Source organism: Carassius gibelio, chromosome A13 (assembly GCF_023724105.1).
Source record: "Carassius gibelio isolate Cgi1373 ecotype wild population from Czech Republic chromosome A13, carGib1.2-hapl.c, whole genome shotgun sequence".
In the NCBI taxonomy this organism is placed as follows: Eukaryota; Metazoa; Chordata; class Actinopteri; order Cypriniformes; family Cyprinidae; genus Carassius; species Carassius gibelio.
The window spans coordinates 5,033,859-5,060,918 of record NC_068383.1 but is presented as its reverse complement, the minus strand read 5'-3'; the positions used below and the strand labels follow the sequence as shown (position 1 = coordinate 5,060,918).

Genomic DNA, 27,060 nt, shown 5'->3' with positions numbered 1-27,060 from the left:
TGACATTTACACGCGAACAGATATCAAACACGCAGAGCTGTTGTGGGTCATCTGTCAAAACACAACTCTTAACCCCTGTTTCATCTCAGGTGCATCACTTTAACTCACACACCAAGAGAGAAAGAGATCCCTTAGCTTTCCCTCTCATCTCAATGGCTTTTGTACATTAGAGAAACTCTTTAAAGCAATAGTTCACCCAAAATTCTCAATTCTGTCATTATTTCCTCAGCCTCACGTTGTCCTAATTTAGTACAATCTAATATATAATTTTTTTCTCCTTTAGATAATTTTTGCTTGGCTGTTTACATGCAAGAATGGTTTATAATGTCTTTCAAGTTCGCATTTAGCATATTTTCACATCCCAAAAATGTTGTCACATGTTTTCCATGTTTTTCATGTGAAATTAAGATGACTATTAAAGCTGCGGTAGGTAACTTTTGACGCTCTGGCGGTTAATAAACAGAACTGCTTGCATCTTGCGGAAGAACATTGTAGCCGGAACTACTTCTCTCTGTTTATGTCTATGAAGAATCACCGTGGTACCCCCGAAGCAATCTAAAATAGTCCGAATATAAACACTTATTATATTAGGGTGGTGGTGGCGGCACAGTGGATAAGACGCAAGCCATTGGTCGGAGAGACCTGGGTTCGAATCCACTGTGAGACACCAATGTGCAATGTGTCCCTGAGCAAGACACTTAACTCCTAGTTGCTCCAGAGGCGTGCAACCTCTGACATATATAGCAATTGTAAGTCGCTTTTATCCAAAGCGTCAGCTAAATGAATAAATGTAAATGTTGCTCCAGAGGCGTGCGACCTCTGACATATATAGCAATTGTAAGTCGCTTTGGATAAAAGCGTCAGCTAAATGAATAAATGTAAATGTTATTACAGGTGCACCCTAGTGATTCAGGACAAGCTAAAAACACGGTTTGGAAAGTGGATTCATGGTGTTCTCGCTTATTATATACATTTTTCTACATTTTGAACACAAACAAAGTTACGGACCACAGCTCTGATTGGTTGTTTCTTACCGGGAGCGATGTATTCCTGCAAATGGCAATAGGATCACTGGGAGGAGCCAGAGGAGCTTGATTTTTTCACAGATTATCTGTCTCATATTCTACTGTCAGGATATAATGACAGGTTTAACAAATATGTAAAAAATATATTTTTACAAAAGTTACCTACTGCAGCTTTAAGATATCACGAAACATTTCTTATTAATATCAATGTTGAATTGTGAGAGTGAAGCTGACACTTCTGATCATTTTAATGCAATCCTACTTTTGGACGTCCCATGAAGTGGTGTAGTTACATCATCTACCAGCAGGGCATCGCTGTCCATCCGAACCCTCTGGCACAAACACAACTCTGTGGTTCATGTTCATGCCATAGTAAGCTGACTCCAGCTGCCTAATGGACCAAAGTTTGACAACAGCTAAAACGCAGAGAAAAATAATGTTTTGCAGGAAAAGTGAGGAGTTTTTGCACTGCTGTTTGCCGTTTTCTTTTGTCAGGGTGACATTTAAAGGCTTTTTAGGGGCAAACACAATTTGGCTGTCAAGTGCTTGATCTGAAATGGTGCAAGAGAAGAGGCACGGATGGAGAAATGGACAAGAAGGTGCATGGAGAATGTTTAAGGATGAGAGGACAGGAAAGAGAAGAAGAAAGACGTGTGCATGAATGAACATTCCACTTGTGCGGACGGCAAGAGAATGGCTCGCAAATTACTTCAGCCACACTTCACCCCCTGTTCAGCCGCTTTTGTCATCCATTTCTCCCTCACTCCTCCTCACATTCCTGCGCTAAACGTGCTGTAATTGATTGTGTGCTGTAATAGCAGTGGAGTGTTGGCAGAAATGAAGCATAAACAACAGCTCTCAGACACTATTAGCTGGATCAATGGCAGACGCTCTCTCACTTTTCTCTTTAAGCATCCGTACGGTTTCTTATTCAGGATCAAAGAGTCCTCAAATTCTGAATATTTCTTCTTCTTATATTTTGCTGTTTTTCGTGTCTCATTTGATGCATTCATTTTTGAAGCTGATGTCCCTGTAACATCCCTCACCAGGTCCTTTCCTGAACAGTTGCACACAAAAACATTTGAACACTTAAAATGTATGTCATTGCATTAGACAAAATAAAAGTGGCATTTATTTTAAAATAGGACAAGCACATTTTTATTTTTTAATGCTAAGCATTTTAAAAACAAGCTATAAAACAATTTACATACTGTTCAAACTAAAGACAAAGTATTTACGAACTTGCATAACATTCATGTTTTTTTATATATATATTTTTTCTCTAATTAAATGCTTGTCATCTGTGTGTGTTTCTGTAGGGTTATGAAGTCCGTAAGATCACTGCGATCGATCAAGACTTGGGGCGACCACGTGGAATCGGATATACGATCATGTCAGGTCAGTCACATCCATCATGATTAACAGGTTTATCTGGCGTTTAATTGTGTAAACTTAAGAACATTTAATTTATTCACTTCAGATTTTAAACAATTTATTAATGTATAATAATAAAAAAAAATATTTAAGGCTATGTAAACAAATAAATAGAATGACATGATATAAAATAAAAATAATAACTAATAATATACACAATAATATATTCTTTAGGTTTTCTTTTTTACATTGTTATATTCAATTTGTAAGTGTTTTAGGCTGTGTTAACAAATATTTAAATGGATAGAATTATGTTATTTTAAATAATAATAATAATAATTTAGTTTTTATACCTCACTATTTTATTTTATTTTATTTTAGTAAGTGAACTCAGAATGCATTTGGCATACATGTTTAAAGCGAATTGCACAGAGAATGTAAAGCTGACCTCTCTCAGTGCAGCGAAAAAAGTTATATATGAAAATGTGCATTTCATGGCATTTCTAATACTCAATACTCAATACTTCAAAAACACTTATCTGGATGTATGTATATGGAATTTAAAATATGCAGTGATAATTGTTATCTCAAAAACAATTAGAGCAAATACTCATAATCAGACAATTATATTATGACTATGTTCATTATACGTGATTTGATATATAGTGATTTGAGTGTTGAGTGTAGTATGTTTTTTCATGCTCCATTCTGAAGGACAGTGGCCTATATGCATCACATTAGTGCTGCTGTGGTGTAAGTCTCTTAGGATATGGGATAATGTGTGTGTGTGTGTGACTGAAAGCCTTTGACGATTTAGTCCATACATGAGCTTAACACAGCAGGACAAATCTCCCCACAGTGCAACAAACACACACACACTTACTGAAGCGGTGTACTTGTGTGTGTACGGCCTCCCCCGTAGATCACTTTCATTGCTATCAGCATGAGACAGACAGAGCAAAGGAGGAACAGAAAAGAATGGCAAGAGACAGAGAGAGAGGGTTAAACCATGTGTTTCTTAGATATATTTCAGATGTACATTGAGAACCTTCAGTGGCTCAGTTCTGTGTTAGTGTGTGTTGAATTCGGTTTTGTAGGCTGTATATGTGTATACTGTATATACAGATTTAACACTTAAATGACAATGAGTGTCTGAATGGCACTGCATTATGTGTATAATTTCAAACCACTCACAGAGAGAGGGAGGTTTTATTTGAATAAAGTAAAGGTGGGCGGCTTTTAATAGTATGTTTTCAGAATAATGTCGAAAATCTGACTCCTTTTTGCAAACTGGTTCATTCTAACAGTTTGCTTCAAAGATTTGATTTAAATAATAATAATAATAATAATATATATCAAAATACTCAAAAACGTTCAAAACTTTTTTTGTTATGCTGGTTAAAAGTCTCTTTACATCCCAATAGCGATGATAAAACTAAGTGGCCTAACTTTACATGTATTTATATTGAAAATGTTCATCCAATCATATCGCTCGGTCCGAGGGCTATGATAGGCTGTCCTACCTGCCTGTCAAAGTATGCATTTGAATTCCTCGCTGTCTCTCACTGTGTGTTACTCTCTGGTCTACAATGAAACTTTTTTTTTTTTTTTTTTTTTTAATTTCTAATAGCAGCCATGAGATAGCTCATTAACAATTTGATATTTTCAGAAGATAGATTTTTTTTGCATTTATTTGATAGGACAGTTTATGGGGACGAGAAAGAGAAACAGAACCAGGAAAGGATCAGTTTTTTAGACAAATGTATTTACTTTTATGATATTTTTAATTATTTATCTACATTGCCTTGTATGTATGTATTTATGTATTAAAGCATAATATATCGGTAACTGATATGGGTTTGGTTGGGGTTTGGCATATAGGCAATATCCATAGTGCCAGGTTGCAGATGGCAAATAATATTACTGCTATGCCATTTATGCATAGTATTTACTCAGAAAAAAAAAATGATTGATTACTTTGAAAATTAAGGCTTCTGCTAGTCTTTCAAGTGTATGAATGGTTATCAACTCATCGCAAAGATCACAACATAGCCTCTTGAAGTAACTGTTGAGTGAGGAAGCTTGAGGACATTATTTTTGAGAATCGATACATCAGCACTGTAGCAGTCCAAATCACACACAAAATGACATATTATTCAGTTTTTAGAGGAAAGCTGGAAAGTGGACAGACATATAGACAGAATATTCTGAAGAAAACTGATAGCTTTGCCTTAAATTGTGGAGCATTAATGCAAAGGTTTCACATGGAAAGAGAATTCTGTCAATTTCCTGCGAGCGGTTCAAGTCTAATGGTCTAATCAATAGGACAGGGATCCGTGATGTAGGTTAAACATTCCCGCTGGCAAGCGAAGCACTGCTATTTCCTGGACCTGATTCCATACTCTGTAATCATATGAGCTATTGCACAGGCCCTGACCCTAGATCAGCAGAATGTCTCTAGTTATCATTCATAATGGTAATTGCTGTATTAGAATTCATACTGCATGCTCTCTCTCAAAGCCGTTGTGTGTGAATTTAAAGGGGACAATCAAAGAAGCAGGGGAAAATGGGTGGAGGTAGAGGAAAAGGCCTCGCTCTCTTCAGGAGACTCAGGTTGAGTTCAAGATCATATGAAATCGTTTGATGAGCACGCTTTCTTTTCTGTGTTAACATCAGGTTTGCACATCACTCAGATCTGAATTACAAATGCCTTAAATTCCAGTGCGATTCTTGAATTTGAATGTAATTTGAAGTAGCAAATAATGGGCAGAATTTCAGTTAAAAATTGAATATTAGGAAGGATTCTAATGAACTTAAAGGGCTTATTCCACACCAAAATGAAAATGTTGTCATTAATTACTTACTCTCATGTAGTTCCAGACCCGTAAAAGTTTTGTCCGTCTTTGGAACACAATTTAAGATATTTTTGGATGGAAAACTGTGTACGCTAGCTATTCTGTGTCAGCCACAACACAATACATTTTCTATGTGTATTTACCCCTTGATTTGAATGAAAACAGCACATCTGTGCATTACGGCTGACACAGAAGAGCATACACTGCTTGCATTCAGGGAATATTATACAAAATGGTGCTATGGTGATATGGAGAGACACAGAGGAGACGAATTATTGAATAAAGTTATTTTTGTTTTTTTCACGTACAAAAAGAACCATATTTTCTGAACTATAAGTCGCACTTCTTTTCATAGTTTGGCTTGTCCTGTGACTTATAGTCAGGTATGACTTATTTATCAAAATTAATTTGACATGAACCAAGAGAAATGAACCAAGAGAAAACATTACGGTCTCCAGCCGCGAGAGGGCGCTCTATGCTGCTCAGTGCACCTGTAGCCTACCCATGAAAACATAGAGCGCCAAGAGAAAACGGAAACGTTTTCTCTTGGTTCTTGGTTCTAAATAAATGCGTCTTACACATACAGAAGGTTGGTCTGGGAAAAGCCCCGGGAACGCCCCGTCACGTGATGTGAATTTGGCCCGTGGGGGAAAACATTGCCTTGGCGCCAATTGAAATACATGGGACAATCATGCCATAGAGATGTCTCATTTTCTGTACTGCCAATAAACTAACAAATTATGAAATTAAAGGTCACGTTTTTCGTGTTTTTTAAGCTTTAATTGTGTTTACAGTGTGCAATATAACATGTGCTCATGTTTCGCATGTAAAAAAACACAGTATTTTTCACACAATTAACTTATCTGTATACCGCTGTTTTCACTGTCATAAAAACGGGCTGATGACTTCCTTGTTCTATAAGGTCCCTCCTTCAGAAATACGTAACGAGTTCTGATTGTGCCAACGGTACCTGTGTTGTGATTCGACAGCAGCTTAGTGCACGCTGCCCTCCTGGAAACGCGTTTGGGCTAGTTTTGAGAAGCAAGTGGGCAGGATTTGTTTTGAAAACCTGACAATCCTGATCTTAACGCACGTGCTGGAGATGTACTTATAATCACATGTATGTGTGTTTTTGAACTTTAGCACAACTCCAGGAAAAGTTGGTAAAATTGTGATTACTGAAGTGAGCAAGTGTGTGTGTGTGTGAGAGAGACAGAGGGACTTGTGAAGGTCTTCAGCGTGCTCACATGCCTGTAGAATCCATTATAAAGTGCCCTAGGAGAACGCAGTCCCGAGCTTTAGCCTAGAAGGGTTCATGAACCACTGCGCTCACAGATATGGCTAACAGCCCCTGCAGCTATGTTGGCTTTAAAGGGCCAAAGTTAAAGCCTCATTAAATCGCCCTGCTCTTTCAGAAGCAGATGTGAGCTGCTTTGGATTCAGAGCTCCCAAAACGTACAGATAGCCCCACTATTCATGTGACACTGAAGCTGAATGTTACCATGGAAACCTCACGCTTTATAGATACCAGTTCCCATTGATTTAAACTTTTTTTATGCAAGGAACTGCACTCTCACCAACTCTGAGATTTCACCTGGAGAGATTCTGTCGATGTGTGCAGATGCCAGTTTAGGAGCTTCTCATAAACTTCAAGAAATATAAACACACACACACACACACACACACACACACACACACACTGGACTGCTTTTTGGACTCAGGGTAGCCTACATCGGACAGCTTGCAGCCCCATTCTGCCATTTTCACCAAGTTGATTATATTTAGACACTCTAATGTCTAGATGTTTATTGTATAGAGTAGATGTGACTAGATCATGCACGCACACGCTAGGTCATGTCTGCTCAAGGGCTGTAAGACTTAACAGAATAATAAATGCAATTAAATATGTGTAACACTATTATTTTTAACAGCATTAACACATTTATTTAATATGACATTATGACTGTTTCAGAAAAAAACTAGTTGGAACCACTGGAACTGATTATCCCTAAATTATTAATTCCTGTTATGGGAATATTCATTTATTATGTTTACATAATATTTATATCAAGACTTTTGATCAATTTAATTTATGCTTGCTGTTTAGTTTTTTTTTATGTAAAAAAATATATGTATTGGCCCCAAACTTTTTTTATATTTTCATAAATAAGTATTTTATATATAAATGTATAGGCTACAATTTCCAAACATAAAAAATACATAATGGACAATTATTTACGTTACATTTATAGTAAAAATTCTTCTTCTTCTTCTTATTATTATTATTATGTTATCAGCAGTGCTTCTCTGTTCTTCAGACAAACAATTTTTAAGGATGATTTTAAGCTAATAATTTAGTATTTTATTATTTAATTATATTTATTATTATTATTGTAAATGTCAATGACAAAGTCAGGTCTTTATCAATTATATTTAAACTGTTGGACATGTAACAGGTTGTTTGATATGCCGTATACAATGTAAGCAAGTTATTTTCATATACTCAACACAAAATGTCCACAACTTACTAACAACGGGCCGAAACACTGTAGTAGTACAATCCCTCAAGGCCTATTCACGCCAATAACAATAACTCTAAAGATAACTATATAAGCCTCCACATCAACACATAATCATTTTCTGTTTATTATAAGCATGCATTGCAGTTTAAATGCTCAAGATTTTTAATGTAATATGGATTCTGAATGGCTGTCAACGTTTTTATGGTTCTGAAAAAAATAATTGTTTTGAAAGTGATTCCAATGATATCATTCCTCTGAGCCATTATCATTATAGTTGTGGTTGTCTCTGCTCTTCTTTTACATTTAAAATGATTTTAAAAATGACTAAATCCTTATCGTTATTGTTCTAGTTGTCATCCTCAGTGTGAATGGGCTTCAACACAAAACCACTGCTACATACAATGTACGTACATGTATGATACATCCATCGCTTTAAGATGTTTATCACTGGAACAATAACACTCTCTTCAGCTTTCCAGTTATACACTTGTTCCTGTGATAATCTCTGTCTGTCTTTCACACATGCACACACACTGAAAGCTTTCTACAACACACTCACTCACTGTCTGTGTAGAGTTCTTAAAAAGCCATTACCTGCTCCCGCACAAGTCTGCTCACAACAGACGCCTGTGAAATCCACCTGCAAAGACGTGATATGTGATGAAGATATAAAGATCAGCTCACATTCTTTTATTTTGCCATCTAAGTCTGATCTTTAATAGGATCTTATCATGTCACAGTTTCCTTTCAGATGAACGGCATCTACTGAAGTTCATAGTACTAATACAATGCAGAGAGATTTTCACAATGGAATCGAGATCCACAAGCATTATTTCAGTGCGTACAAAGCTGCCCTTTTTAATTAGTAAAATTCTGCAATTCAATGCAAGCTGCTTCAAGGCAGATTAGGTGATTTGGTTAAAAGAAAAAATTGTCCTGCTGGTTGAAATTCACTTCACATCCCGATACCAATCACCAAGTCTAAATGGATTTACATGAATTAATATCATCTGTGAAAGGCGTAGGACCATGAAATGTTTGTCCAATCATAACTCTCAGTCCGAGGGCTACAATAGGCCGTCCTACCTGCCTGTCAAAAAAAGTTTCCTAGTCCTTATATCCTCACATTCACGTGCTCACGCGACCAAACCGAAAAGTTCAATGAGCTCAATCTTCTGTGGATCTTTTTTAAAGAATGCGCTTGACACTTTGAGCAGAGAGATCAAAGTTTCCAATCCATCTTTCTGGGTTCGATTATTCCCCTTGAGGCCTGAGCTCTTCGATCGATAGTCAACCCTGTGACCTGGGTTACAATAAGCTCTAGTGGAAAATAAAATATCTGTGTGTATATGTGTGTGAGAGGGGTCTTTAATTTCAGATGAGGATAGTGGTGTGTATATTGAGTGTGTGTGTGTGTGTGTGTGTGTGTGCGTGTGTGTGTGTGTGTGTGTAAGAGATGGCTGACAGGTTGTTAGATGGGTCACTCCGGCCTATAGTGCAGACACCAAACACCTTTTATTCTTTATTCGTTTACTGCCACTTTGCCCTTTAGAGCCTGTTATAATTTGAGAATGGATCCTTTTTAAAATATATATATATATATATATATATATATATATATATATATATATATATTGAAACCAAATTATTTCCATGATGACAGTTCTGTAAAATATGAATTTTTCCACTGATGTGGATTGAACGCTATGAAATATGCATATGCATCACCTTAGTCACCTTAAATTTTACTAATATCGTGATCACCAACTGATTTTCTATCCGCTGTGCAGAAGAATGAAAGATCACCTTTCAAGCAGCTGTGTAAATGCATCTTTTTTAGAGGACTATGTGCTGCTTCTGTGTGTTTGCTGTTCAAAGACACCTTTTGATTTTTTTCACAGATGAAACGCCTCAAGCATGCTAAATTGTAGGTATGGGATTAGGAAAGAAAATGAGATCTGAAATGTTGTTAAATGCAATAACTGCGGTATATGAACCACATTTCCAAGAACTGTTTATTTCCCATTTGTTGTTTCTGTTCTGTTGAATTCTGAAATAATCCCATCATTTGACTAGAGGTAGTTAGTGGATCGTGAATGCAATTTCCAAATATCATTCCATTATTTCATTCTCAAAATTACTAAAAGAATTGTTGATGGAACCATTGAACGACAAGAATTGCTCAGTGGAATTAGAATTGTTAAATTCCTATCCTATTCTCTGTGTGACTGTAAAAAGCTTCATTGCCTATCGATATGCAGTTCAGTACTGTCAAAACATTCATGGTTCGCTCATGGTTCAGGTGGATGAAATCAACAGTACAGTTAGAATGAAAAAAAGAAGACTGCAATAAACATAATAAATGGATAGTTAGATTATATACATAAGAGAGTTTAATTAATTGTTTGTATTTTTCTGCTTATTTATATCTGGTAAGATACTGTGCTTGTGCCAGTTGGGCAAGGTTTTTTTATTGTCTGGGTTATATAGGCCTCAATTGTCACTCTTTGTCCGAGTCCAGATTAGCGTTTGATTTCACGTCAGACTCTAATCTGAAAACTGAGTGTATTTGTCACTAATCTGGATTTTGCATTTGTTATGTGAGTATATTGATTGAATTATGTCATATAATCCATAAAACTGTTTTTTGTGTCAGATGGAATCAAATGGGTTTTTGCCATCTATATAAAGCAAGGAAAGATTTCTATTTTGTATTGCTGTAAATGCTGTGTGTAGAGTAGTAGATAAATGGTTGATGGTCTGGTGATTAGGTGGCAAATTTATCTGACCTATGCTCAGGACTGTTTGTTCATTATGGAAGGTTATGATTTGGTTCCCTTTTGACTTAAATATCACATACAACTTCACATTTTGCAACATTATACACTATTCCATTCAAAATCTTAGAGTCAGTATAATTTAAATATAATTGTTGGAAAATAAATTATAGAAATTAATACTTTTATTTAGCAAGGATTTTTTAAATTTTTAAAACATTAACAAGCTTACTGTTCAAAAACTTTTGACTGGTAGTGGATACTATAGGCAACTGAAAATTTCCTCTAATTTTTAGCATTTAATTGACTTAGAAATCTATAACTGCTAGACAATAACAAATAATAATGCTTTTTTTTTATATACTACACACTTTTATCACATAATAAGGCAGAATAGTTTCTATACTGTAATAATAGCATTGTTCATACACTTTATTTATCACCTGCTGGAGATGACTTGAAAAACCATATATTGTCGCAATCGCATGTTTAATTTTTTCGTGTTTCCAAGTTTTAGTTTTTCTGTGAAATCAACTGTTTTCATACAGTGATAGCTGGATGCTTTTGTCAATTTCTGCGCAATTTCCGTGATATTAAAAGTGGGGAAACACGTCCCCTGCGTAATCTACGCCCCTGAGGCCTTGTACTATTGTTGGATATTTTCTGCTTTGTGAATACAGATTTTCGGATTTAAAAGCTAATTCATGTAATTTGACTATTTTCTCCTTTCATCTGGAACTTGGTTCAAAACTAAAAAAATATATAAATATGCCTTTAATTGAATTCTTTCTTCACTCAGCATGTAAACAACTAAACTACCTCGCTTTGACTTGTTTCAAACTCTCATGCTTTGTATTTTCACTCCATGTTCCTTTTGGTTCATGCTTTCTGTAAAACACTATTAAGTTTCCTTAAAGCCTGTGAAAGCTGGTCATGTCCTTTTCAAGAGGTTTGATTAAATCAGTAATAGAATAGGTAATAGAAGTCATTCAGGTCAACTATAGACTTAAATAAATCCTCTGTGCTGTTAAATGGCCATTTGTCTGTCTCTACAGAGTCATCTGTTCAGTATTTTATTATTCTTTTGAAGTAGATGTTTGTTGAAAGTCAAAGTAGGCTCTTTGTATTGTAATGCAGGCTATTGTTAACATCTATTTGTTAGTTCAGAAGAAAACGTGTAATAAACTACGTGTACAGTGCACATCAATGCGTGTGTGTGTTCTCCTGTATGAAAGCATAATTATAATGAGGACATAAACATCAGCTCTTTTTGTGCATGTTACTATGTGAGTGTGTTTTGTGTATATGCATTTACGTGTGGCTCGAATTTGTCTGGCTGTCGCTCCAGACTCTGTGATGTCTATCCTAATGCTCTGAAATTATTCTCATTACATAGATGCTCTGGTAACGCAGTGCATTAGCCTGGAGGAATCACAATCTTTTAATCACCAAACCTCAGAACATATTCTAAACCCTCAAACCACATCGCCACAGCATTAGCACTTTCCTGTTGAGAGCGTGTGATGGGTTGCAAAAGTGGTGCATGTAGGTTCATGGTGATTAAACATTGATGGAGTGTGTGTGTGTGTGTGGTGGTGAGCGTGAGAATCGTTTGTCTCATCACACACTCGATCACACACATCAGATTATTCACTCGTCTTTCACTTATTATAGCTACATGTGTTTGAGTCCCTCTCTCTTTTCATCTGGGTGGGTTTTTCTGAGAAAGAGGCAGGCAGAATTTCAATAAGTGTTGACTGGTGGTCCGGAGAGACCGCTGTCTCATCCCCACATGCACAAACACAATGTGAATATTTTATAACGTTTTAATTTCAGTACTTTTAACACCATGTGGCGGGTTTCCACTCATGGGTTTTGCATAGGGAGGCTTTTGACTAAAATTTGTGAACTACTTTGCCAAGAATGGTCCACTTGGACAGGAAAAGACTGACTAATGTAAAAACTTGACCAGTCTAGAGCTTAATAAGAAGATCAGATTTTTACTTGTATTACTTACATTTTCCACAAACACGTTTGCAATCATTTATCTTCTGAAGAACCACCACCACCACCATGTCTTCCTTGTCAAACTATAATGACTGTTAAAAATTTTTTACTGGACTAATCTGTTTCTAATGTAAACAAAAATATATTTTTCATTAAATGTTACATTTTCCTTATTTTATTACATAAAGACTGGAAACTTTATGGCTATAATGTAACTCCATTTTTGTTGCATGACAATGGCATGCAATTCTGAACTATACTGATTTGTTTGTATTTTTCAACACCATTTATTGATATCTTCAAATGACAAGTCATTTTTGTAAATACGACACAAACTCAAAAGCCTCCATTATGAAAAAAAGTGTGTGTGAGTGTATATGTATGCACTGTGTTTGCATGTGTGAGAGTTGTGGTTGCTTTAGCTTCTCATTTTCCAGCTCACTACTAGCGGTAATGTGAAATCCCCAGCAAAACACCCACACCCACACACTCCACTGAATGAAAAAGTTAATTCAAGCATCTTGAAATAGTGATGACTGCAGTACTTGAAGTACTTCAGCTCTAGTAGTTTCACTCCACACATTCTTGCATACATTTGTTTTTGTGTGATCCAGTTTGTGAATGTTTGTTGTGCATGCTAAAGAAAAAAGACTAAAAATAAAGATTTACAAAAAAATCATAATATACACTAGCTTTTGAAATGTTTAGATTTTATTGATTGATTGAAGATTGATTGATTGATTGAAATTATTACTTTTTTTGTTACTTTTATTCAGCAAGGATGCAATAAATTGATCAAAGTGACAGTAAAGACATTATTAATGTTAAAATCCTGAAATATGTAGAATTCTAAAAAAATATTTCAACATTGATAATAATAATAATAATAATAATAATAATAAAATAATCCTTGAGCAGCAAATCAGCATATTAGAATGATTTCTGAAGGATCATGTGACACTGAAGACTGGAGTAATGATGCTGAAAATTCAGCTTTGCACCACAGGAATAAATGACATTTGAAAATATATTCATATATCAAACAATTATTTTAAACAGTAATAATATTTAACAATATTATTTATTTATTTAATAAAACAAAAATGCAGCCTGGCTGAGCATTAGAGACATTAAAAAATCTTACCTTAATAATGATATGATGTTTCATAGCAGTTTTTTGGCCAATTAGATTCAAAACAGATTTAATACACGACTCCCCTGCCGGCTTATATACTCCATTGGTAAGCTTGATGATTTAATATGTGTTTCCTCTTAGGATTAAACTGTTAAACTGTTCTGACAAAGGTTTGTATATAAGGTTTGAAAGACGGCAGTGTGAATTGTGTGCGTTTGGGTGTAGTGTCGAGTCTCGTCCTACACAGGTGTGGGTGACAGGTGAGGGCGCAGTGTTCCATATAGCCGACGGCTGTCACAGTGTATTGGCAGTTCAGTCAAGCCACTGAAGCACACAAAGCAATTTAGAGCCATCATGGCTGCTTTGAACCCTCATGGATGACCAGTCGTGGAGCAGCTGTCACTCAGCATTCTCTATTCCACTGATTGGATGGCGACCGGTGAAGGGGCGGGTCACAATGTCCTATAGATATACAGCTTTAGTTTGGTGGATTTCTGTGTCTGACTTTGTTCCAGACTTGTATAAACCATCATCCAGTCCGTCATGAATAAACATAAAACAATTTGACCATCTAATATGTATTATACACATTGAAATGTACATCATTTGCATGGAAATAAATAATGTAAATAAATAAAGTAAAAATCTGAAATCTTAAGATTTTCATGTGTGTGCAAGAATGTCACACCTGTAGCTGCACAAACATACACAGTCACGTTTAGCAGGACTAAATTTTTTCCCCCTCAACAGCTTTTACAGCCCCCTTCTCTCTACACCTTTTGCCCCCAATCCTCCATAATTACCCAGAAATCTGTGCTCCCTCCTCCTCCTGCAGTGGCCCTACCGTCACCCCGTTCTCTGGCCAACAATGGACTGGCATAGGCCCAGTACTCAGTAAGTACCGACAGGCCTGACCTGGGGTTAATCTCCTGTGCCCCAGCCTCTGTCAACATGCCCACACTCTTAACCTTGTTTATTGCACAAGCGCACTATGCTCAGACACTATTACAGCAGATGTGCGGCAGGGAGAGCACGCATGAAGCTGTAAATGTTTGTGCCAGGGGAAATGAGGACTCTGGCACTAGTTGGCAGGTGTTTGTTCCAAAGGTTTTAAGAGGAAACAATGATAGGTATTTGACACTGTTCATTTGTCAAACACTGGAGCTGTTGCGATGAATAGGATAATGCAGAGCATTGAGAGGTGAGGGCTGGGTTAGTCCCATTCCCCCATAAGAACCGAAACATTCTCATTCTGTTACATTTGTAATTATTCCCATGACATAGCATGATAGTTTTTCATCCATCCGACCTTTTATCAGTGATGTGAAATTGATTTTCTGTCTGCCTATTTCTAAGCATGCTCCAAGTGCACCACATGCAGTTCTGTGAAGCGGGACAGCGTGGAACTGTCACCAAGAATCCTCATCTGAACATGATTGTTAATTTACTCCAGTTTCTGTAATTACCTCTGTTTACCTTTGATTGCACAGTCACGTTGATAGCAATATTTTGCACACCTTGTCATTTAAGATATACCTTATGAAGCACATAAACATAGTAAGGTATTTTAGTAAAGAATTGTCATTTTACAATTTAATGCGCTACGTTGTGTGTTTTTGTTTCTCAATGAAAATAGTTCCAAACATTTAACTGTCTTGCGTCTTCTGGCAACGGACAGTAGTAGAGTTCCTGTATTAATCAATGCTTTTGAACAAATCATTGAATGATTCACTGGTTCACATATAAAACAGTAAGTTTCGGTCCTAAATATATCAATGTTTTTCAATATCAATATATAAATGTATCAATATATCAATGTTTTTTTGTGTACCTGTGGTTCAGAGGTGGAAGACTTCAGAACCAGACAAGTGCTTTGCATAATCTGTCCTGTGTTGCAGCCTGCAATTAAACCACACCTTGCTGGTTTCATATGACCAGAGGAGAACTGAGCCTGGTTTCTCCAAATGTTTTTTCTCCATTTCTGTTACAGATGGAGTTTTGGTTCCTTGCCACTGTCCCCCTTGGCTTGCTTAGTTGGGGATACTTAACTTACTGATTGCACAGACACTATTGGAAGAGAGTTGAGAGTTGAACTAGATGATGACATCACTGAATCATCAATGAACTGAGTTTAGCTGGAAAAATGACTTCTTGTTATTGTCTTCTTGCATTATTGACAATCTATTTTCCTTTCCTATTTTGATAGCGTAAAACTGCCTTAACACAATTAGTACTGTATAAAGCACTATACAAATAAAGGTTACTTAACTTACTTCACATGACTTGACTCGAGTCTATGTTCATGGGGCTGCAGAAACAGAGAAATACAGTTCGCCAAATAAATTTCAGATATACCTTTTATCAGTTTGTGTTGTTTCTCTTGCACCCAAAAACTTAAGATATGTTGAGAAAATGTCCCTAGTATGAGTTTGTTTTCATATTTATAATAATATTAAGCAATAGTTCTAGAATATCAGCAAGGCTGCCAACAGTTCAGTTCTCAGTGATCCTCAAATCTGGCCCACGTGATCCACTTTCCTGCAGAGTTTAAGGCCCCGTCCACACGGAGACACGTTTCTGTTTTTAGTGTATCTCTGTGGCAGAATTACAGCGCCACATACTGGTCTGGCATGTATACTACATCATTTTGCGGTTTCGCGTGGACGCGGATATTTATTGAGACGAGGGGAAAAAAAGATTGGATTGGGGTAAGCTCCGTCTCCGTGTGGACGGGGCCTTAGTCTAACCCTAATCAAACACACCTGAGCATGCTAATCAACGTCTTCAGGATCATAAGAAAATCACAGGTAGGTGAGTTTGATTAGGACTGGAGATAAAATCTGCAGCAAAATGGCCCTCCAAGGCAAGATTGGAGGAACCCTGCTTTAACTGAATGAACCCAAGGTTTTGAACAAATCGGCTGATTGATTTAAGTTACCCATTCTAGCCTAGTTCCTTAATGAATCAGCTGTTTTAAATGATTCAATTGAATGAACGCTTCTTTAACTCACTCACTCAAGACAAAGTTTTTACACAACCTACTGGCAGTTTTAATTTCATAATTAAAAGTATAATTTAATATTTCTATTTTCTAAAATGTTATATTTAAAATATGATTAATGATTTATGAAAATGGCAAAAATAAAATATACTTGTTTCTGTTTGGTACTGTAGCTAAACTTGGTTAGGTTGAACAGTGATTTGGCTGTCTTGGTTTGTTTTCACTGAGACTTGATTTACTTGAGAGCGAGTGGAGACTTGCTTGAGATTTGAACATGTGTGACTTAACCCTAAGTCTGCTGTGGTTACAGATCCTACATTTTTTCGTAAATGTATGATAAAGTTATAAGAGAATCTTGATTTGTTTGTGAAATATGCGCATGCAGATTTAACACAAATTGTTGCATACTTGGTGAATGAGAGTAAATCAATTGAGTAAATGACCCAATAATAAAGAAAGTCACATGTCACCACCTACTGGCTAATCGATGTAACCAATAGCAAGAAGCACTTCACAGTCCCCACCACGTAGGTCAAAAATAAATATTTTTAAGCATATTAATAGTTGTACACAATAAAATGTTATTTAGAATAAAAATAAGTCAGTCTTAGGCATCAAGGGCTAGATCATTATTGAGCTAACACTGCATTTAGTCTTTTAAACCCACTGTTTTTATGTTGAAATCATCCCTTTCAGACATATTTTAGCTGACACTGAAACCCACCTACCATGTCCACTAATTTGTTGCCTGACTGACTTGACAGAAGTGACAAAGTGTGGCTATCTGCTGCGCAGGTTCACTAACCCATAACTGTGAGCTAATTTACGTTGCTCTGTTAGCATGGCTAAGATCAAGGCTAGAGACGCAGCTCTTGTAGTAAATCAGTCTGAAACAGAGAGATATCAGGTGCTGCAGTAACAGAGGCTGAGGGCAGTGGAGTCTCATTCCTCTTCTTTAACTTGAGGTTAAGCTAAGCTCAGACGTGCAGATGATAGACTGTGATTTTAATTGATTTTACAGCACCTTCACCAACCAAAAGTAAACAAGTGCTGTCTTGAAGGGAGAGTGTCAGCACACTTGGGGGTGCCACTTTAGAGGAGGAATATTTCAGGAAACTCCTGCTACATATGACATATTACACGGATGGAAAGGTAGATCAGTTCTCAGCTGGATCTAGATTTTTTCATATGTTTATCATACGCCAAATTATTAACATGACATAGGCTAAATGTTACGTGTCTGGTGTGCAAAACAAAGTGCACGGAGTATAACAAAAGTTTAAAGATTTAAATATTCCACAGGAGAGAATGGGCATAACCAAACACATATCCTAAAAATAGCAGACAAAGGAATCAGGGGAGAACACAGGCTTATAAACAGTAAATTTAATCAAGAAGAACAGAAACAGATGTGGCGCTTATTAATCAAGAACCATGGAAACTAACTAGGCAGGATAACGGAGACACAGAAAAGTAAACCAAAACAGATGTGACACTAAATAGGAAAAATTTGGCCTATGGAATTTTAATGGTTTTATGCATTCAACAACATTTCTTTTTATTGTCCTTGTTGCAGGTGAAACCATATTTAATGTTGTGTAATTAGTATTAAAATCAGAGCTAATACTGATTTTATAATAATAATAACATATTGCTCTTGTTGAGCTGAAGTGAAAATTGTTAACAGATCCCTTTAGCTCATCTATTAGACAATAATTCAATTCCATTAAAGGGCCTAATGAAAGGGTTTCCCCAGCACTCTAATTTCATGGCAGCTCACTGTCTTTGCTGTGGTGTGTGTTGGTGTGCTTGTCTTAAGCTCTCTTAGCTGCTGGCTCTCAGCAGGATTAGAGTGAGTGAGCTATCTGCTCTCCTGCACAGCTCCACTCACTCACACTCGCCTCTTTATTCTCTCCATCTACTTCAGCTGAGTTTGATTTCTCCAACAGTGAATTTTCTCTGCTGTCACTTTGTGTGTTGATGAGATGTCAATCTCTGCGGGGGAGAGTTTTTGTTCTGTCAGGCAGAACGCAGCATTATTCTGGTCTTCTGAAGAGTCTGCTTATCTCACGCTAATGTTACTGCCTCTAAATCACAGCTCTCGTCTTCTGACTCCATGTACAGTTACTAAATTATTAACCTGTGCTTTGTTGCCTCTAGTTGAAGCAATAGTTTATTCAATGAGGCAAATTCTTTCATTATTTTCTCACCCATATGTCAATTCATTTTTTTTTTTTTTATGTAAAGCGATTGGTTTATGCTTAAAACAAGTATATATATATTTAATCACAAATAATTTCATTGTTTTATATTTATATTTTCACACTTTTCTAAGAAAAGTGTTTGGAAGATTCTTATATTAGTATCATTTACATTTCAAAAATGTCAAGTAATATTAATTTTATTTTCTATTTACATTTGAATTTATATTTTAAGTTAATATTTATTTTAGTAATATTTTTACGGTTTTAGTTTTGGTTTTAGTTAACAATAAAACCCCCGATTCGGAGTGGTTTCTTGATAAATAAAGAAAGAAATTATTTTTTTTTATATTAATTTCATGGGACTTTTACACAGTTCTTCGATTATATGATGAAAATATATTTAAAATCCATAAAATCAACCCTTCATGCCAAATTTAATAATTAGTGTGTCCTCACAACCCCCTCAGAAATGAGTCCGTGTCTGCACCACACTTATAGAAATATATTTGCATTACCAGATAAGGATGATTATCATTCCAAATCAGCATGCCTTTCAGTAGTCTTACTCCAATGAACAGCCAAACATTCTAATTTGAATGAATCCATCAGGTTAGCGTGGCTCTCAGCTGCACGTTTGATTTCACACTGGTCAATTGGGAAAGTGAATTAAAGCGTGTGTTCTAATTGAACGCTGTGCCCAGAGGAGCCAATATATTCATGCTAGCAGAGGCGCATGCATACACTCGGTTCAAGCGCTCTCAATCAATCTGGGTTCTCCCATTGTTTGATTTCCATTACGCAGATGGTTCAGATTGCTATTTGAATGTATAAATCACAGCTATCTCTGCAGGGCAGCTCGGAGTCGCTCATGCATGCTCAACAAGCTCCATCTCAATCCATTGTCAATGCTGCAGTGCTGTGGCTATGTCTAATTTATTATAACAATAGTGAACACCTGAGATGAGAAGAATGAGGAAGAATAAAAGTCTTCTATCTATCTATCTATCTATCTATCTATCTATCTATCTATCTATCTATCTATCTATCTATCTATCTATCTATCTATCTATCTATCTATCTATCTATCTATCTATTCATTATCCATTTGTCAATTCAACATTCAACAGCTTTGTTTTCGTTTATAAATACTGTTGTATGATTTTTCTTAAAGGGATAGTTCACCCAGAAATGTTGTTCCAAACCTGTAAAGCCTGTGTTCATCTTCGAAACACAAATCAATATATATATTTTTTAAATTTGTCTGAATCTACATAGACAGCAACACAACTACCACAATCAAGGCCCAGAAAGGCTGTAAGAACATCATTAAAATAGTCCATGTGACAGCAGTTGTTCAACCTTCATTTTTTTTGAAGCTACGAGAATACTTTTTCCTCGCAAAGAAAACAAAAATAATGAATATATGCAGCAATTTCTTCTCTTCCATGTCAGTCTTCGAAATGCATTCATGAGAGTAATTGTCCCTTAATGAAAATTGCATTCTACTTTCTTACTTTCAAATTCCAGTTGCAGCTCTGAATCCTGTTTGGTACAGTTCTCCAATTCAAATGTAATTTAAATGCAGGACTTCAAACTGAAATTAAAAGGCATTTCAGTTTAATTCAGTTTTGAATGGCAAACAACCCTGGTGGAGGAGTGGGAAGTGAAGGCAGGGAGCAACATGGTGGTGGAGGAAAGTATTTTTACATGGGAAGGGGGATGTGGAGGCATGTAGGAGTGAGTAGGTAGCGAATTGAGAGATTGGGGGTGATGATCTTTAGTAGTACATGATTGTACGTGATGAGAGCTGAACAGAGGTGAGATCTATCATTTAGAACAAAAGAAGAATGCTAGTGGAAAAACAGACTGTGTGTCTCTCTGTGTGCCATCTGCATCTGATGGACTTAATTAGTGTGCAGTGAATATACACTGCAGCTGTGAGAGATGGACAGAGAGACAAAGACAGAACAATATCATGAAAATAATTACTGAAGTATCATGCAATTAAGGAAAGTGAGGTGTTAATGAGATGAACAGTTTTTCGAGGGAGCATAAAATGTTTTGAGTGGAAGATGAATAGTGGATTAGATGGCGAGCCGGTCTAGTGTTCTGTTTTATCCCTAAAGTTTGTGCCACTGCTGCCAAGCACTGAACTAATTACCCAAAACCAGCATGATATCTCAGGAGTAACGGATTAATTAACAGGTTCCCTTAGTCCGAAGATAATACTTTCCTCTATCCCAGACCAGGGAGAAGTCCAGTCCCATACCACACGTCTGCTTTCTGTCATACAGTACAGAAAAGGAATGATTTGTTTCTGTTTCTTACTCAGAAAGGCATACCATTGCATTTTGTTGACCTAAGCATTGTAGTATGATTTAGTTACACACCTAGTATCATTAGAAGAGTCTTTTTGACCACGATGTTCCAGAAGTTAAATTCATCATGGTGTTGGAGCTTGAAGAACAATTTTCTACCAAAATACAGTAGTTGTAATGTGCCATATCACATTGTCCACGATAATACCGGTATACATTTTTACATGTTAATAAAGTGTCAAATCGCGATATTAATGATATAGCGATGCAATAATGTATGGCAGATATACATTCCCTAGTGCACACACCAACAATATCACAAGCCCAATAGGGGTGTTTGACTTGAAGCAGCTCTGTGCAGACTGGTAATACATCAAAATATCGCGAGAGCGGTTCTAGAGCATATTAAAGCGCACACTCTTACCACCAAAAATAGGTGAGGAGCCGCTTCTGAAACATGCTGCAGCGCCGCTGGTGTAAACACAAACATAGACAAGAGTGGCCGCGTTGAAGCCGTAATGCGCTGCAGACGTGTGCAATATAAATTAGAGGTAAATAAGGGGTAAGTTACTCTGTGTATTTTGGCGTCATACACCAATCAGTCTGCTTCAAGTCGAACACACAGCTGCTGTTACTGCCAACTTATGACAATAGATTTACACTTTGAATTAGGTAGTCTGTCATCGATGACAGTAGCTCATTGGAAAAAGATGGAAAATGCACTTCATTTTGTTTGCAAAAATGTTTGCCAGCTGCAATCACCAATGTTTATTTATTTTTTTCTATATCATCATAAATATCTTTATCGCAAATGTTCTTGAAATATCGTGATATAATTTTGATGCTATATCGCCCACCCCTAGTATGAGTGATATTTTGTATCACAATTTGATGTAAAACACACACAATCATTCTAATGATGGTTCTGTGTGATTAGTCTATTAAAGTCGGCAATAAATGAAACCTGATTCTTTCTGTTTTTTAAATGCATGTTATAGATCTTACTCTGAACAATTCATATTTTTTATTATTTTTTCATACAGTATATATACATTTTTTGACCTCATAATAATTTTAATTTATGCATTTAGCAGACACTTTTATTCAAAGCGACTTACATTGCATTCAGGCTAACAATTTTCTCCTGACATGCGTTCCCTGGGTTTCGAACCCCCCAACCTTGAGCTTGCTAGCGCAATGCTCTACCACTTTTGAGCTACTTCTTCATGGCGCCGTATGCCTGACTTACATTAACATGGATTGTGTGTGTTTTCAGAATTAAATTAAGAATGCCTTTAAGTTACAGTTTAGATCATGAGCAAAAGGGTACATGATTGCACTACAAAATTGGAATGCAATGAAGTAGAATTGCATGGAAATTAATTAATGTTTAAAGAAATACATGCAACAAACCTTGACGGTTGAAGGTTTACAGGCCTAACAGACCATTTGATAGCTCTATAATAATGTTATTAGAATCTTGAATTCTTAGAATCCTCTTGTTGATGTGCAAATTTGTAAAGTCTTTGGCATTAGCTGTCATGCTGTTCAGCCCTAATTTCTAGTATAGGAATGATCAGATGAATTCTTTGAAATCCTTAGCTGACGATAGGGACGTTCCCCCTGGAGCGGAGGTTAAGTGCCCTGCTCTAGGGCAGAATGGTGATTAGGGACCCAACGGCCCTCTGCTTCACTGACACCTTTGAGGATTTTGACCTTGAACCTTTGAGTTTGTGCTCAGATATTTAACCACTTTATAATTATGCCTCTCCAATTATTAAAATATCTAAATCCTAAAAAGTCAAAGTGTAATGAGGGTACAGACTCTTCCATTTAATATGTTAGTATTCAGTGCAAACAGAAACATATTTTCACCCTTTTGCCACAAAAGTCCTTTTATTATTCTGTTCATTAGGTAACACCAACAGCGTGTTTGCTCTTGACTACATCAGCGGATCCCTGAAAGTGAGCGGACAGCTGGACCGGGAAAACCCCTTGTACTCGTCCGGATTCACCATCACAGTAAAGGTGAGACTCGAACCTAGATGTGGAGGTTTTCGAGATGATTCATTAAAAAGTGTTTTTTGAGCTGTAAAACGGTTTCTCAGAAGGATTTGTTCAATTTCAAGTTCTAGGGTTGGAAGTAAATTTTTGAGAACCACTCTACACAGTTCCATTAGCTGTTCTTTCACGGAAGGTTATTTGGTTTAAGACTAGAAGGGGTACAGTAAAAACTACTGGGCCAGTGCACATCAATATAGTGACATTTTTCTCACACTGTACAACAATGACTATTTTGCATTATTGTAAGGGAAAGGTTTAGGTTTGGGGTAGGTGTATAAGTTAATAAAACACAATCTAATAGAAAATTCAGTTCATTGATAGCTTTGGGGTTTTACTGTATCCCTTCTAGCCACTACCAGTTATTTGGAAAAGGATTTTGTTCTAATTAATGGTGCTTGATTAAAAAAAAAAAAAAACACTATGAATACAACAGTTTTTCTTTTAAATTGAGTGCTTCCTCAGTTGTACCAAAAGAGCTGTTCATAGATTTGTTAAAAAACTTGAATCGTTTTGTGGAATTGGAATCAGAAAAGTGAAGTTCCTTAAGCTCTTAAAACCTTTTATCATAAGTCTTTCAACTCAGTGTGCGATTCAAATCCGCTAATGCATTATTTAAATCTCTTCTGTAATGTTTCAAGGTCAAGATTGATTTTAAATGAGGAATGAAATCACATATGAGCAGATTTGTTCTGTTTCCAGACCTTCTCGTGTAGTAGCTCTGGTTAGTCTCTCGTCCCTTGAGCTGAACTCTTTGGGATCTCTGCCAAATGTAGTATTGATTCTACAGTAAATGTTTGCAGGGTGTGACTGTAATTTATCAAGCCATTTACTCACATTGAGCATATCAGGATCAGTGTGTGAAAAGGTCTCACTGACCCCGGAGCTTAAAATATTTTTTTTTTATTCTTTTGCATAGCTATTACAAACATGCACATCAAAATGCACTGAACTGGACTCTTATTATTATTATTATTATTATACATTTACATAATGTTATTATAAGTTCAGTTAGTTGTAAATAAAGCATTATTAAAAGTATGTTTTACAAGAAAATACTAATGACACAAATATATTATTCTGCAACTGTTGTAGCCACTGTGTGTGTGTGTGTGTGTGTGTGTGTGCATATTATTATGTCATCATTATGTCTGTCCCCCACCGACAGTTCCATGGCCAAACACTAAAGGAGTGTGTGTGTGTGTGTGTTTTACTGTCCCTCTAGATTAGGAAACTCTTTGTTCCTGAATCTCCATCTCTGAGCTCAGTTTAGCGGAGGCCTTTAGGCTGCTGAAATAGTCTTTCTCTCTCTCTCTCTCTCTCTCTATCTCTCTGTGTCTCTCACACACACACGTTTGTTTTTGTGAAAAGTGGGTTCATCCCATAGGCGTAATGGTTTTTATACTGTACAAACTGTATATTCTATGGCCCTATACCAACCCTACACCTAACCCTAACCTTCACAGCAAACTTCAAACTTCAAAAACTGCAATTTTACTTTCTCAAAAAAAAAAAAAAAAAAAAAAAAAAACTCATTCTGTATGATTTATAAGCGTTTTAAAAAAATGGGGACATGGGTAATGTCCTCATAAGTCACCCTCTCCTTGAAATACCTGTGTCATACCAATGTCATTATACAAAGTTGTGTCCTGATACATCACAAAAACAAGAGGACACACACACACACACACACACACACACACACACCTTAGCCAACTTTGTCAGGCTGGATGGGGATGACAAAGAAGGAAAGGAAGAAAAATAACAAAAGAGGAGAAATGGAAAGAAGAGCAGACAAACTCCAGCTACAGCAACTTATAATTCCAATACAATGCCAAGTATGATACTATGAAGATATATTCAAATTGAGACACTGCGATCACTGATTTAACTGTATTTTTGATCAGATAACTGCAGGCCTGATGAGCATATACAGTAAGAGTAAAAAATAAAAAATTATTAACCCCATATTTTTGAACAGAAGTGTATGTATTACAGTGGAAAGAAGTGTGTGAACCCATTAGAATTAGTTGGTTTTCTACATTAGTTGGTTATAAAATGCCTGTGTGTTGTTAGCTTAAGCACATTGTGTTTGTTGTTACTTGCTACTTTGATGAAGATCAGATGACAATTTATGACTAGTTAATGCAGAAACCAAACCAATTCCAAAGGTTTCACATACTTTTTCTCGCCACTGTTTAAATTGCACTGATGTGCAGCAACAGGCATACATCTGTATGAAAATACTGTTTAGCAATAAACGCTTGGTCGTGACATGTCTGGGATCTTCAGACACCCAAGGAAAGAGCTGTTTTAGATTAGCACTTTATTCAAATTGAGCTGAAAATGACCAGAAACTGCTGTGTGTGAGTTTCCAAAAGATTGGTGGAGATTTGGGCCTCTGTAGATTTCGGTCATTATTTCTCTAGGTTGAGATCAGTATTGCCTCTGCTCTGATATGAACCCTGAGATTTGCACAGACCCTAAAGTTGCCAATGCTTTATTTTAACCACCAAAGCACAACTGCTGTGACAAATATATAACCAAATAACATTACCAATTAACAGGACCCAGTCTCACCAGCACATCCTGGCTCTTTGCAGTGGAAAAGTACATTAAAAAAATCATACGATAATTGGAGAATCTGAAAAATGTCAAATGTATTTTAAATGTACCTGTATGTTATTTTGATATTTTGTTCAGTGAAAACTTCTAAATCAAAATCAATAATTTTGCAAGGACTTCAGAGTGATTCACCAAGTCAGATATTAGAGCCAAACTGTTCTGTTTTATAAGGAAGTTTTGGTCACTGATACGTTTAAATGTTCACTGATTATTGTTGCCTCTTTCTCTGCCTCTAATATTATATATATTCCTATCCAGTGTTTCATAAATGTGTTTTGGATTCTTCTGCTGTATTTGCAGTCATAAACTGCAGCTGTAGTCTTCTAAATTGAAATCAATGTTTGCCATGAAAAGTGAAACACAAAATAAAGCAAACACAAGAAAAAACTAAAAAATATTCATAAGTTATAGATTTTCATTATCTATTTCTCTCTCCTGAGCCTATGCTCATATATATGTATTTTTTTTTCCTTTTACCATTTTATCTTCTTACTCTCTCTCTCCCTGTCACACTCTCTCTTATTGGTGGCATTATTGATTTTGAGTGAAAAGTAATAAAACTAATTTCTCAGCTTCACAGAGCTTGGATAGACTAGAGTGCATTGGGCTGGAGGTCAGTGCATTTATAATATGGAGGGATAGAGAAGAGATGTGCAAGGGGGTGTTAAACGACACAATTCATGATTAACCTGGACCCATAGCATCGCCGCCCCTCCAACCTCCATTCACCCTGCATCCCTCCGTCACAAAACACCATTATTCCTTTTGATTTCTCTGCGACTCCAACTCCATCGCTCAAAAAGAGAAGGAGAGAGAATGACAGGGAGGGAAGAAAGAAAGTGATTGTGAGCAATTTTTTCCTGTCAATAAGACTTGTTCATCCTAAATCTTATTGGTTGTGTCTGTCGTCCCGTGCCGGCCCCCATGTGCCCCCACTTACGGCAGACCTGTGGGATTTCATCCAGAATCCACCCCTCTGATTTAATAAAGAAGCAGAGCTGAACAAATGGAGAAGATTGAAGACTTAACGTTAATGCTGCTTACTGCCATATTCTCTCTATTATCACATCCGTTCCTCTCTCTTTTCGCTCTGTCACATGTATATCTTTTTTCTTTCTTTGCTACTCCTTTCCTTTTCTAGAGCGCCTTATAATGT

General features: G+C 36.4%; 1 protein-coding gene across 1 annotated transcript in view; it reads left to right on the top strand.

Moving 5' to 3' along the window:
* LOC128026545 (cadherin-23-like) overlaps nt 1-27,060 on the top strand; it is a 127,261-nt gene that overhangs the window by 44,505 nt on the left and 55,696 nt on the right. Inside the window, exons 7-8 of the mRNA XM_052613805.1 lie at nt 2,345-2,423; nt 23,134-23,246. Coding sequence (XP_052469765.1) covers nt 2,345-2,423; nt 23,134-23,246 — 192 coding nt within the window. The remainder of the gene's footprint in view (nt 1-2,344; nt 2,424-23,133; nt 23,247-27,060) is intronic.